At 46.6% G+C, this 14,326-nt stretch overlaps 1 protein-coding gene and 1 long non-coding RNA gene across 2 annotated transcripts; both read left to right on the top strand.

The window, feature by feature from the left end:
• The first annotated feature begins 1,203 nt into the window (after positions 1–1,203).
• On the top strand, positions 1,204–4,152 carry LOC148377839 (uncharacterized). The gene is made up of 7 exons (XR_015856378.1): positions 1,204–1,405; positions 1,664–1,857; positions 1,982–2,095; positions 2,327–2,482; positions 3,528–3,598; positions 3,735–3,839; positions 3,984–4,152. It is a non-coding gene; the product is annotated as an uncharacterized LOC148377839 (long non-coding RNA).
• Positions 4,153–4,176: 24 nt separating this feature from the next.
• Positions 4,177–4,775, top strand: LOC148377838 (janus kinase and microtubule-interacting protein 3-like). The gene is made up of 3 exons (XM_088368111.1): positions 4,177–4,294; positions 4,501–4,563; positions 4,650–4,775. The coding sequence occupies exons 1-3, from the start codon at positions 4,226–4,228 to the stop codon at positions 4,773–4,775; spliced, it is 258 nt and encodes an 85-aa protein (XP_088224237.1). The 5' UTR covers positions 4,177–4,225.
• The last annotated feature ends 9,551 nt before the right edge of the window (positions 4,776–14,326 follow it).

Here is a 14,326-nt window from a genome sequence, read left to right as displayed (position 1 = left end):
AGCGCTTGTACTTCCTGCGGAGGATGAGGAGAGCCCACCTGCCCCCACCCATCATGAGGACGTTCTACAGGAGCACCATAGAGAGCATTCTGACAAGCTGTCTCTCTGTGTGGTGTGGAGGCTGCACCGCCTCCGATTGGAAGAACGTGAGGAGAGTGGTGAGGACAGCAGAGAGGATCATAGGGGCTCCTCTTCCCTCCATTCAAGACATTTCATCTCAGCGCTGCATGTCCCGTGCCCGTAACATCATCAATGACCCATCACACCCCCACCATGGACTGTTCTCCCTGCTGCCCTCTGGGAAGAGGTTTGCAGCATCCGCTGCAGGTCCACCAGGTTCTGCAACAGCTTTTTCCCTGCTGTCATCAGACTGTTGAACACTAGAACTGTTGAGCTCTAAACTGAACTCTGCATCACACATTCACAGAACTGTACTTTATGACACTACGGACCTCTATCTTGCACTATCTCGCACTACCAACTTTACTGAACTTGTATAAACCCTTTAAATAGAAGTTTAATACATGGTTTAGCATTCCTCTGCACACTCTTGAATACTGTTTTGCCTACTTGCACTATTGCATAATTATCACTGCTGCACTTTATACTTATTTTTAATATATATATATATATATATATAGTATATATGTATATATATATATTTTCATAGGGTATGTTACTTCTATTCAACTGCAATATCACTACTTTGTTGTAAGACGTATGCAACGGAATTTCGTTTTGTATGCACCATGTGCAGACAAGATGACAATAAAGTTTGTCTAAGTCTAAGTCATGTCAGGTCAGCTGTCTGGAGAGAGAGAGAAGTCAGGACCTGCGGGCGGAGCACCACCGTGCCACCGCCGCCATGACGGAACTCAAAAGCAAACTCCATGAGGAGAAGCAGAAAGAGTTAGCCATTACCAGGGAGACATTACTGCGGCAGCATGAAATGGAGCTGATGAGAGTGATCAAAATCAAAGATGGAGAGATCCAGCGACTGAATGCCTTGGTCCTCAGCCTGAGGGACGGCTCCATGGACAAGGTGATCCGCTCTATCCGTGTCTGACTATCCGCACGCCACGTCGGGCTTCGATGCGGCCGCTACCGTATTGTGTAGCTTGTCCCCAGTAAGCGTCGCGGCGCTCCGTTGCGGTCTCAACGGCCCGGTGTGGCGCAATGTCTGCTCAGGTGAGGAGGGGGGGCGCTTTGCTGGCGGAGGTGGAGGAGACGCAGCGGTGTCGGGAGGCCGAGCGGTGTCGCCTCCACCAGGAGCGCGGAAGAAGCCCTGGCAGCGGCCCAGCAGGCCTGGCAGTCCCGAGCGGCCGAGCTCCGATCGGCTCATCACCAGCATCGGGAGGAGCTGAGCCGAACCAAGAGAGACTGCGAGAGGGAGATCCGCCGACTGGTAGGACTGATCAGATGCGCGGTGCGTGGCTATGTTCCCAATTTCGTTGTATACCTGCAGTGCAATGACACCTAAGGCATTCTATTCTATTCTATTTCACAAGAAGAAAATGTCCGGTTGCTCGCTTCGCTTTTGTCACAGCAAAGGTGTTCTAGTCGATTCAAGAAAAAAATTGGCCGGTTGCTCTCTTTGTTTTTGTCACAATTCTGGCAAATGAGTTTGCCCGCCTGCCTGAGCGCTCCCCGTTTGTACATCCAGACGGATGAGATCAAGCTGAAAGACAGAGCGGTTAGTGTTTTGGATGAAGCCCCGGGGCCGGCCACGTCCACCGCCTTCAGCTGCAGACTCAGGCTGCCGAGCAGCAGATCGCTGCCCTGAGGGATTCCCAAAGGGCGGGCCTAAACTACCCTGGAAGTGGGGTCAACGCCGCTACTAGCAATCCTCTTCATTGCGTAAGCCACCTCATCACACACTTGCAGTACGCATGACTTAGTTCGTTGCTGGAGGAAGGTAGCACAAAAACAGTTTTGAACTTTGAACGAGTGCTTGTGTGTGTGTGTTGCGGGGCGTTTTCAGTCTCAGGAGGATCGGGACACGCGACGGTTTCATCTGAAAATCGCTGAGCTCAGCGCAGTCATCAGGAAACTGGAGGATCGAAACGCCCTGCTTTCTGAAGAGCGCAATGAACTGGTAATTTATTGACGGCACGCTTGAAGGTTTGCGCTACGTTTGATGCGCGCCATCCAGCGAGGCACCCATTGCGCTTGCTTATTAGTTGAGCGGCGCGGCGAGTCGGTTGCCTGGTAGATGTCTTTTATTGGGAGCCAAAGCCACGATTCCGTTCAAACCGATGCAAAAGGAATGGATACGTTCTGGCCCGCGTGTTGTGCGTCTTTCACATCCCGCACTTCATGCTTGCAGCTAAAGCGACTGAGAGAAACAGAAAGCCAGTTTCTGCCACTCCTGTACAAAAACAAACGCCTGAGCAGGAAGAATGAAGAACTCTCGCTGGTGCTGTGTCGCCTTGAAAACAAAGTGCGCTTTGTCACCCAGGAGAACGAGGAGATGGCAAGCTTGGTAAGTCGACGCGGACAACGGCGGCGTGCCAACAGAGTCCACTGCATTTGTGTTCCACAGAGAAGGCCTAGTTCGCTCAATGACCTGGACCGCGGTTGCGGCCAGCAGGACGGTGAAATGGAGTTCCTTCAAGTTGTGGAGCAGCGGCACATCATCGACGACTTGTCCAAGGTCTTCAGGCAGGCGACTCGGTGCACGTACGGCAGCGCCGCGCTCGCTCGCTGTCGCCAGGAAACCTTTTCCGTCCAAAGCTTGGCCGGCGGCCGCCATCCAAAAAATTGGCCCCTTAAATTCCGACCTTTCAAGCAGGAGCATTGTGCGCACGCGTTTGAACACGCTTTAGACTTGTTTTGCCGTTTTCAGCAGCTCAAAGCTCCCGTTTTGTCAGCGCCTTTGCCACTCGCTGTGCGCTGAAAACGACGGACTTGCCCGGCTGCTCAGCCCGTCAACCATGAGCCGCGAGCGCGACGTCGTTGTCCGTAGGCAGCTAGTGGCAAAATGCACCCTGTTAGAGTTGCGCTCGCTCCAACTTATTTTGCAAGAACCACACGGGAGACAAGTAAGTTCTTTTGGACACCTGCAGGTGGAGAGTCCATCCGTTGTACGAATGAAGTCTGACTCTCGGCTCCTGCACGAGCATTTTAATTAAGAGAAACAGGGTGGGTGTAAGAGTGGATTGAATAGAGGAAGCCCTTGACCTCTAGTCAAAACATAGCAAGGGGTGTTTTACGACTTTGTGTAGGAAGGGATAAGCGATAGGGATAAATAAGGGATAAATAATATTATTTATTACAGGTTGCAGTCAAAGTCAAAGCAACACAATGATACGATAAAGATAATCTGGAAAACCCTGACACACCCTGTAGTTGTCACTTTTGGAAAAGACGAGCGTCCCTCCAATCATCGCCGGTGACGTGTTTTTCAGGCTCTGGAGACAGGAGCTCATGTCAGAAATGTCATTGTGAGTCGCGTTTGTTTCTGCGCCGGAGCCGTTCGTTCCCTTTGCATCCAAAGAATCTCAAAGGCGGATTATTTGTGTCGACAGGAGAGAGATTTGCTGCTACGATACCGACGTCGAGAATCTCTGAGGAGGAACAAAGCGTGAGGTCCTGCAAGGTGAGTCTGTTTGTTTGCGGCTGCTTGGTGTTGCGCAAGATGAAATGGCCTTTTTCTCGCTATCGTTCCTCTCGTCGATTCATCGTGAGGTGTCGCTTCAGTTTGTTCAGAGAGATGTTTGCTTCCGCGCCCGCAGGTCATCGAAACATTTTACGGCTACAACGAAGACGTGTTGGTGGACTCGGACGGATCGTCCTTTTCTTTTCACACCGACAGAACCCCCGACACGGAACCCGAAGAGGTAGCCCGCCATTTCTGCCAGCGTATTGGCACCAAACATTCCTCTTCAGCCTGGAATCGGACTCGTCTTTGCGTCGCGGGTGCTTTGTCGCCGGTCTGACTGATTCTGGTACTAGTGCTGTGTTGCATTGGTGTGTGCATGAAGAGGCGGAGCTTCGCTACCGCCAGCTGACGCAAGAATATCAAGCGCTGCAACGAGCCTACGCTCTGCTAGCCCAGACCAGCGAAGGGGACTACGACGCCGAGAAGGAGATCAAGGTGGCGCCCCTTCCCGCAACCCCCGGCCGGGTCGCAGCCTCCCCGTTCTCACCCAGCCTCGGGTGTTCTCTGGTCTGAAAGGAGGAGGAGGAGCCTCCCTCCTCCTCCTTTCAGACCAGAGAAAAGCTGATGGTAGAAATGGGTCACTATCAAAGCAGAGTAGCAGATCTGGAGTCAGCGCTGAAGCAACAAGGACAGGTAAGCTCATCAATGAGCACACCTTTTTCTCAGACAAAATAGCTACATTCTTCAGTCACTCATCCGTCTGGCATTACTGGACCAACCCCCCTAACGTGGCTGGGAAAATGCGGAGAAAAGCAAATGTCATTTTCCAGTCAACCAAAGAATTTGTGGATGAAAATGACACAACATTCCAAAGCTGTCCACGCGTTTGTCTCTTCTAGAATGTCAAGTGGGTGGAGGAGAAGCAGCTGCTGCGTCAGAGCAATCAGCAGTTGGCCGAAAAGGTGACGGAAAGAAAGGCGCTGGGCGGAGTCGCTTGGCGTCACACCTGTCGGGAAGCCCCGCAGATGAGGTCTGACTGTCTTTTCAGGTCAGGCGGATGGAGGCGGAAGAAGCGCGTCTGAAAGAGCACATCCAGGATATCCGAGACCAAAACGAACTGCTTGAGTTCCGCATCCTGGAGCTGGAGGTGGGAAGACTCGCACAAGCGTGTTGAGGCCAGAGATGTGACGGACGGACGGACGGACGGACGGACGGACGGATGCATGCCTCTGCCTTTCAGGAGAGGGAGTGGCGCTCCCCCGTCTTGAAGTTTCTGCAAGTCCGTTTCCCAGACGGCCTCAGCCCTTTGCAGATCTACTGCGAGGCCGAGGGCGTGAGCGTACGTAAGGCGTCCCTCGCAACCCTAACCTTAACCCGAGGTCCCAGAACACCTTACATTGCTCCTTGCGCCTTTCCCCCGGACATCGTCATCAGTGATCTGATGAAGAAGCTGGACATCCTGGGCTATAACGCCGTAAGTGTATGTCGAACTCCTTATGTTCGCACTCCACGAGACTCGGCGGCTCAAATGTGACTTTTGGAAGGCTTTGCGCTGAAAGAAGCTTGTTGACGCTGTGCCTTTGGGCTCTTGCAGAATCTCACCAACGAGGAGCAGGTGGTCGTGATTCACGCCAGGACCCTTCTCACCCTAGCCGAGAAGGTAACGCGCACGTCCACGCACGCTCTCGCATTCTGCTTATGTGACAGCAGCCTTTCCTCAGTGGTTAGAATACATCAAAGTGACCAAGTCAGCACTTCAACAGAAGATGTTGGACATTGAAAGTGAGAAGGTAGACAGACACGCGACATCAGCCAAGGGGAACTCCGGCAATGTGCCCCAACAATTCTGACCTTGAGCTGTGCTAGGATATGTTCTGCAAGCAGAAGGGCTACCTGGATGAAGAGTTGGACTTCAGGAAGTGTTCCATGGACCAGGCTCATAAGGTAAGCCGCCCTCAAATCTCCCGCCGGACCACTGATGGACGAGGATTGCGGCCCAGAGGATCCTGGAGCTGGAGGCCATGTTGTACGAGGCGCTACCGCAGCGGGACTGCCCCGCCACGGACGGCGAAAAAGCCAGCCACGCTGGCGTGAATGACGTGCTGACGGCGGATCAGAGAGAAGAGCTTAGGAGCGCCGTGGACCAATGGAAGCGAGCCCTGATGTGCGAGTTGAGGGAGCGCGACGCTTGCATCCTCCAAGAGAGAATGGATCTGCTGCACAGCGCGCAACAGGTAAGGGCCCAAAGCCAGCCCGGCACTTACTTGCACGCTTACTGGCTTTTGAATGCCACTTTCCATTTGTCCGTCCTAGAGGAACAAAGAGCTGAAAGAATTCATCGAAGCTCAGAAGAGACAAATCAAACAATTGGAGGAGAAGTTTCTGTTTCTCTTTCTATTCTTCTCCTTGGCCTTCATTCTGTGGCCCTAACACCAGCTGGTGAGTGAGCTCCAGCGGCACCGCACTCGACACCTCCGATACACTGCCAGCCGGTCTCAGACGTTGGCAGACGCTCCGATGCCAACGTATACCCCCCGCCACGGTGACAGAGGCACCGCGTCACACCGGCGCTCATCCAATCAGAAGGCAGGAAAAGCAAATTCACATGCAGGGCACTTTTGAACCAGAAGAGAGCGCCACAAAAAACGGTTGTTGCCCCAAACGCGCACTAAAAAGGGTCAGAATAACAAGAGTCCCACTGGCCAGCCGGGGCCACCCGTCCAGCTGTTTCTTCAGGGGGGAAAAAAATTGGAGTCACCGGTGAGTACATTTTGCATTTAGCTCTGCTTTTCTGCTTCTGTCTTCAAGTGTGTGGCATCCTGCGATCAAAGATTCAGCCAACCCCAAAGCGGTTGACCTCAACGTCCCACCACCATGCCTACCAGAGCAGGTGACGTGATGCTTTGGACATCCTTCCGTCTCAGATGCCCAAAAGTACTCTTTGCCACATCTGCGGCAATACGGTGTCTTTTCAAAGGTGCAAATAAATCCAGCGTGGGCGGAACACGCACGTCTTCGGTTTTTCCCGCTTTGTTTGTGTGACAGCTGTTGTGAAAATTTTATACAAATAAAGTTGTATAGTACAGGTTTGGCCAAGCCGCAACTCCCGAACCGCATGCGGCTCTTTTATGTTCATATCAACATTTGTGTGTGTGTGTGTGTGTGTGTGGGGGGGGGGGGGGGGGTTGTGCGTGTTGGCTTCACTTGAGTTCAATTTGGTATTTTGGTCAAAAGCGCATGTGGTGAAATTCCACAAAGTAGGATGGGCAAACACATTTCTTTAAACTATGAGTGTCAATTGGGCTCTCGAAATGGCAGGGAAAAGATGCACAGCAAAACGAAAATACGTAGATGAACACAGGACGTTTTAATCAGAGTGGGAAAGTTTCTATTTTTTGTTGAACGTGATGGCAAACCATTCTGCCTGATATGTCAGACCTCAGCGCATTTCAAAGATTCAAATCTTCAGCGCCATGCACTTCAGCTCACTCCATGCTAACATTGATCAGGCGTCGAACCCGCATCATCATGCTTAAGAGGTGGCCATGCTAACCAGTGCGCCATTATGTCAACGCATAATAACTAAGTCTACTGGTCAAAACAGCGGTTACTATATGACGTCGCTACGTCGTGGTCACGTGACGCAGACAAGACGTCAATGGACGTGGGCAGAGTTAACTTGTTTAAAAGGGAGTAGGCAGAAGAAATATTTAATTTATTTAAATCTATTTTGAGTGCACACCATTATGCCAATGCATAACAACTGTAAATCTACTAAACAAAACAGCGGTTGCTATATGACATCTGCCACGTCGTGGTCACGTGACATACGTGACGTCGATGGGCGTAACTTTCGCCGGAATTCAAATCCGCGGGGAGAGTTAACTTGTTTAAAAGAGAGTGGGCAGAAGAATTATTTAATTTATTTAAATCTATTTGGTGTGTGCGCCATTATGTCAATGCATAACAACTGTAAGTCTACTAAACAAAACAGCGGTTGCTATATGAGTCTGCCACGTCGTGGTCACGTGACGCGGACGTGACGTCGACGCCTACTTTACATCCCACCGATCACAGGACCCCCTCGGCTGCATAACCGTGCCCCCTTCCCAACCAATCGGATTTGCTATACGCGAAAACGACGCCAATGGAAAGAGCTTCCGCCCAAATTTAAATCCGTGGGCGTGGCTCGCAGCAGGAAGTAGGAAAATGGCGGCGATGTTGACAAAGACACAGCGGATGGTAACATACGACTAACAAGAGAAATAGTTTTATTTTCTGCTTGCAACTGGACCGTCCAGAGCGTACACGGTAAGTACAACTCATCGTTTTTAAAAAGAAGTACTTTTGTTGCCCTGAAAAGCGAGTGAGCGTGGCGTTTGTGGGGGACGTCGAATTTCGACGATTCTTTCTGGTCAACGGTTGTAAATGATTGTGTTGATTAAAAAAGAAAACTTGATGTAACTCTACTTTTAACTGCCGTTTCAGATAGATTTGGAATTGCATCACATCCAATTTTGCCTAGAGCGTACACGGTAAGTAACACTCGTTGTGTTTAAGGAGATTTACGTTTGTAATAGCAGAAGTGTAGCCGCGTTGCGTTGTACGTGTGAATGTTGGTCCGGGCGAAATGTTAATGTTTAATTTCATTCCTTTAGGTTCCACGGTGTTTGTTGGCTGCAAGTTTTCCACTGCAAGAAGAGGCTCATATCATTGACCAGGAGCGAGCTACAATGGTGAGTAGCCATAACATTTATGTTAAACACTTCCTATTTCATGTCTAACAGTACTTGATTTAACAAATAACCATAAATAAATACAGTGTGGGCACTGAAGTTAACATATGTGATTATACTGCCTAATCTGTCACCGAGTAGATTGTTGCAAAGTAATATAAGATCCAAAGTTGTAATTCAGAATAGTTTTCAAAAGAAGGCCATTAGAATTATATACAAGTCTGATTACCCTGAACAAGCTATTAATTAAATCACAAATTCTTCAATTCAAAGATTTGGTAGATTATCAGACAAATAATGTCTAACAGTAATTGATTTAACACATCACGATAAGTAGATTGAGTGTGGGCACTCTCAAGTTAACATATGTGATTATACTGCCTAATCTGTTACAGAGTATGTTGTTGCCAAGTAATGTAGAATAGATCCAAAGTAGTAATCCAGAATAGTTTTGAAGAGGCCATTAGAATGATAAACAAATCTGATTACCTTGAACATAATAACAAGCTAAGTGTTTAATATGTCCTATGAAGTCAAAATTGGGCACCATCATGTGGTGAAATTTGGAATTGCATCACATCCAATTTTGCCTGGGAACAAACAGATTACATAAATCTTAGTTTTGAATAAGCCACTCCTTCTCAAACAAGTAAACTCTGCCCATTTTGCGCAGTAGATGTTCTGTTAATATCTAGTATTTATACAAAGTCATAATTTAAATTGCTTTCAACCTTCATTCATCGGTTCAACCAACATTACTCGCTGTTATTACCAACTTGTATTGATTTAACTAAGCGTTTAATACTTCCTATCAGGTCTCAAATCGAGATTTGGCAAAATACAATTTCAGCAAATCCAATTTTGCCAGGGAACAAAAATAGATTAAATAAACTAAATAAGTCCTCTTCCCATTAAATAAATCAGAAAAGTCTGTCTTGTAACCAGTCCTCTTCAAACAAGTAAAGTCTGCCCATTTTGTGCCGTAGATTTTGTGTCTATGCCTAGTATTTAAACAAAATCATAATTTAAACGACTTCTTTCCTTCATTCACTTTGGAAATTTGGAATTGCAGCAAATCGAATTTTGGCAGGGAACAAAAATAGATCAATTAAACTAAATAAGTCTTCTTCCCATTAAATAAATTAAAAAAGTCTGTCTTGTAACCAGTCCTTTTCAAACAAGTAAAGTCTGCCCATTTTGTGCCGTCGATTTTGTGTTAATGCCTAGTATTTATACAAAATCATAATTTAAAGGACTTCATTCCTTCATTCACTTTGGAAATTTGGAATTGCAGCACATCAAATTTTGCCTGGGAAGAAAAGTAGATTAAATAAATTTAATAAGTCTTACTACTTCCCATTAAATAAATTAAATACGTCTTACTTGTTCCCACTCCTTTTCAAAACAGTAGTTTAAAACGAGGGCCCTTCACTCAATCTTTAACCTCAACCCCGCACGTTGTGTTGTATCTGTGAATGTTGGTTGTGGCCAAATGATAGTTTTCTTTCATTCGTTTAGGTTCCAAGAAAACTTGATGTAACTCTACTTTTAACTGCCGTTTCAGATAAGCGGGTATTACGTCGCAGTCAAATGCCGCGGATATGACGTAATTGCCCGAACCTCCGCCAAAATTCAAATCTGTTGGCGCGATGGCCGTGAGCCACTGAGCAGCGACGATTATCAACAGAAATATCTTTATTTTCTGCTTGCAACTGGACCGTCTAGAGCGTACACGGTAAGTAACACTCATTGTGTTTAAGGAGATTTACGTTTGTAATAGCAGAAGTGTAGCCGCGTTGCGTTGTACGTGTGAAAATTGGTCGAGGCGAAATGTTAATGTTTAATTTCATTCCTTTAGGTTCCACGGTGTTTGTTGGCTGCAAGTTTTCCACTGCAAGAAGAGGCTCGTATCATTGATCAGGAGCGAGCTACAATGGTGAGTAGCCATAACATTTATGTTAAACACTTCCTATTTCATGTCTAACAGTACTTGATTTAACAAATAACCATAAATAAATACAGTGTGGGCACTGAAGTTAACATATGTGATTATACTGCCTAATCTGTCACGGAGTAGATTGTTGCAAAGTAATATAAGATCCAAAGTTGTAATTCAGAATAGTTTTCAAAAGAAGGCCATTAGAATTATATACAAGTCTGATTACCCTGAACAAGCTATTAATTAAATCACAAATTCTTCAATTCAAAGATTTGGTAGATTATCAGACAAATAATGTCTAACAGTAATTGATTTAACACATCACGATAAGTAGATTGAGTGTGGGCACTCTCAAGTTAACATATGTGATTATACTGCCTAATCTGTTACAGAGTATGTTGTTGCCAAGTAATGTAGAATAGATCCAAAGTAGTAATCCAGAATAGTTTTGAAGAGGCCATTAGAATGATAAACAAATCTGATTACCTTGAACATAATAACAAGCTAAGTGTTTAATATGTCCTATGAAGTCAAAATTGGGCACCATCATGTGGTGAAATTTGGAATTGCATCACATCCAATTTTGCCTGGGAACAAACAGATTACATAAATCTTAGTTTTGAATAAGCCACTCCTTCTCAAACAAGTAAACTCTGCCCATTTTGCGCACTAGATGTTCTGTTAATATCTAGTATTTATACAAAGTCATAATTTAAATTGCTTTCAACCTTCATTCATCGGTTCAACCAACATTACTCGCTCTTATTACCAACTTGTATTGATTTAACTAAGCGTTTAATACTTCCTATCAGGTCTCAAATCGAGATTTGGCAAAATACAATTTCAGCAAATCCAATTTTGCCAGGGAACAAAAATAGATTAAATAAACTAAATAAGTCCTCTTCCCATTAAATAAATCAGAAAAGTCTGTCTTGTAACCAGTCCTCTTCAAACAAGTAAAGTCTGCCCATTTTGTGCCGTAGATTTTGTGTCTATGCCTAGTATTTAAACAAAACCATAATTTAAACGACTTCTTTCCTTCATTCACTTTGGAAATTTGGAATTGCAGCAAATCGAATTTTGGCAGGGAACAAAAATAGATCAATTAAACTAAATAAGTCTTCTTCCCATTAAATAAATTAAAAAAGTCTGTCTTGTAACCAGTCCTTTTCAAACAAGTAAAGTCTGCCCATTTTGTGCCGTCGATTTTGTGTTAATGCCTAGTATTTATACAAAATCATAATTTAAAGGACTTCATTCCTTCATTCACTTTGGAAATTTGGAATTGCAGCACATCAAATTTTGCCTGGGAAGAAAAGTAGATTAAATAAATTTAATAAGTCTTACTACTTCCCATTAAATAAATTAAATACGTCTTACTTGTTCCCACTCCTTTACAAAAAAGTAGTTTAAAACGAGGTCCCTTCACTCAACCTTTAACCCTATTTATTCACCTTCTAGGCTAAGTGTTAAAGGCTAAGTGTTAAAGGCTAAGTGTTAAAGGCTAAGTGTTAGAGGCTAAGTGCCAGAGGCTAGGCGCCAGAGGCGAGTTTTTGTGGGCTGAAGTTTTAGTGGGGTTAGTGTGAATACAATCCAAAAGAATACAACAGAATACAATACAATAGAATATAATACATTAAATAAATTAAATACGTCTTACTTGTTCCCAATCCTTTTCAAAAAAGTAGTTTAAAACGAGGGCCCTTCACTCAACCTTTAACCTCAACCCCGCACGTCACATTGTGTTGTATCTGTGAATGTTGGTTGTGGCCAAATGATAGTTTTCTTTCATTCGTTTAGGTTCCACGGTGTTTGTTGGCTATGTTTTCCACTGTCAGAAGGATGAAAATACAAAGTACAACGCTTGGACGTGGGCGAAGACGTCACCGGTGAGTCCTTCCTTCCTATTTATTTACCTTCTAGATGCTAGAGGCTAAGTGTTAGAGGCTAAGTGTTAGAGGCTAAGTGTTAAACACAATACGAACAACACAACGATACTGCACTGAACAACACGATACCGCACTGAGAAACACGATACCGCACTGAACAACACGATACCGCACTGAACAACACCATGCCGCACTGAACACCATGCCGCACTGAACAACACCATCCCGCACTGAACAACACCATGCCGCACTAAACAACACCATGCCGCACTGAACAACACCATGCCTCACTGAACGACACCATGCCGCACTGAAAGACACCATGCCGCACTGAACGACACCATGCCGCACTGAAAGACACCATCCCGCACTGAACACCATGCCGCACTGAACAACACCATCCTGCACTGAACAACACCATCCCGCACTGAACAACACCATGCCGCACTGAACAACATTATGCCGCACTGAACATTATGCCGCACTGAACAACACCATGCCGCACTGAACAACACCATGCCGCACTGAACAACATTATGCCGCACTGAACAACACCATGCCGCACTGAACAACACCATGCCGCACTGAACAACACCATGCCGCACTGAACAACATTATGCCGCACTGAACAACACCATGCCGCACTGAACAACACCATCCTGCACTGAACAACACCATTCCGCATTGAACACCATGCCGCACTGAACAACACCATCCCGCACTGAACAACACCATCCCGCACTGAACAACACCATGCCGCACTGAACAACATTATGCCGCACTGAACAACATTACGCCGCACTGAACAACACCATGCCGCACTGAACAACACCATGCCGCACTGAACAACACCATGCCGCACTGAACAACATTATAACGCACTGAACAACACCATCCCGCACTGAACAACACCATGCCGCACTAAACAACATTATGCCGCACTGAACAACATTATGCCGAAATGAACAACACCATGCCGCACTGAACAACACCATGCCGCACTGAACAACACCATCCTGCACTGAACAACACCATCCCGCACTGAACAACACCATGCCGCACTGAACAACACCATGCCGCACTGAACAACACCATGCCGCAATGAACAACACCATCCCGCACTGAACAACATTATGCCGCACTGAACAACATTATGCCGCACTGAACAACATTATGCCGCACTGAACAACATTATGCCGCACTGAACAACATTATGCCGCACTGAACAACACCATGCCGCACTGAACAACACCATGCCGCACTGAACAACACCATGCCGCACTGAACAACACCATGCCGCACTGAACAACACGATCCCGCATTGAACAACACCATGCCGCACTGAACAACACCATCCTGCACTGAACAACACCATCCCGCAATGAACAACACCATGCCGCACTGAACAACACCATCCCGCAATGAACAACATTATGCCGCACTGAACAACACCATGCCGCACTGAACAACACCATGCCGCACTGAACAACACCATGCCGCAATGAACAACACCATCCCGCACTGAACAACACCATGCCGCACTGAGCAACACCATGCCGCACTGAACAACACCATCCCGCACTGAACAACACCATGCCGCACTGAACAACACCATTCCGCACTGAACAACACCATGCCGCACTGAACAACATTACGCTGCACTGAACAACACCATGCCGCACTGAACAACATTATAACGCACTGAACAACACCATCCCGCACTGAACAACACCATGCCGCACTAAACAACATTATGCCGCACTGAACAACACCATGCCGCACTGAACAACACCATCCTGCACTGAACAACACCATTCCGCATTGAACACCATGCCGCACTGAACAACACCATCCCGCACTGAACAACACCATCCCGCACTGAACAACACCATGCCGCACTGAACAACATTATGCCGCACTGAACAACACCATGCCGCACTGAACAACACCATGCCGCACTGAACAACACCATGCCGCACTGAACAACATTATAACGCACTGAACAACACCATCCCGCACTGAACAACACCATGCCGCACTAAACAACATTATGCCGCACTGAACAACATTATGCCGAAATGAACAACACCATGCCGCACTGAACAACACCATGCCGCACTGAACAACACCATCCTGCACTGAACAACACCATCCCGCACTG

This window comes from Syngnathus floridae, unplaced genomic scaffold, assembly GCF_059516105.1.
Source record: "Syngnathus floridae isolate MCC-2025c unplaced genomic scaffold, RoL_Sflo_1.0 HiC_scaffold_81, whole genome shotgun sequence".
NCBI classification, from domain to species: Eukaryota; Metazoa; Chordata; class Actinopteri; order Syngnathiformes; family Syngnathidae; genus Syngnathus; species Syngnathus floridae.
The sequence above is the reverse complement of the archived record's forward strand: the minus strand, read 5'-3'. Positions and strand labels throughout refer to the sequence as shown.

Excerpts from the sequence above, each read along its gene's own strand:
- LOC148377838 (XM_088368111.1), top strand. The coding sequence starts at position 4,226 with ATGGTAGAAATGGGTCACTATCAAAGCAGAGTAGCAGATCTGGAGTCA. Across the intron at positions 4,295-4,500 it reads CGCTGAAGCAACAAGGACAG|AATGTCAAGTGGGTGGAGGA; the intron begins GTAAGCTCATCA and ends TGTCTCTTCTAG. Across the intron at positions 4,564-4,649 it reads ATCAGCAGTTGGCCGAAAAG|GTCAGGCGGATGGAGGCGGA; the intron begins GTGACGGAAAGA and ends CTGTCTTTTCAG.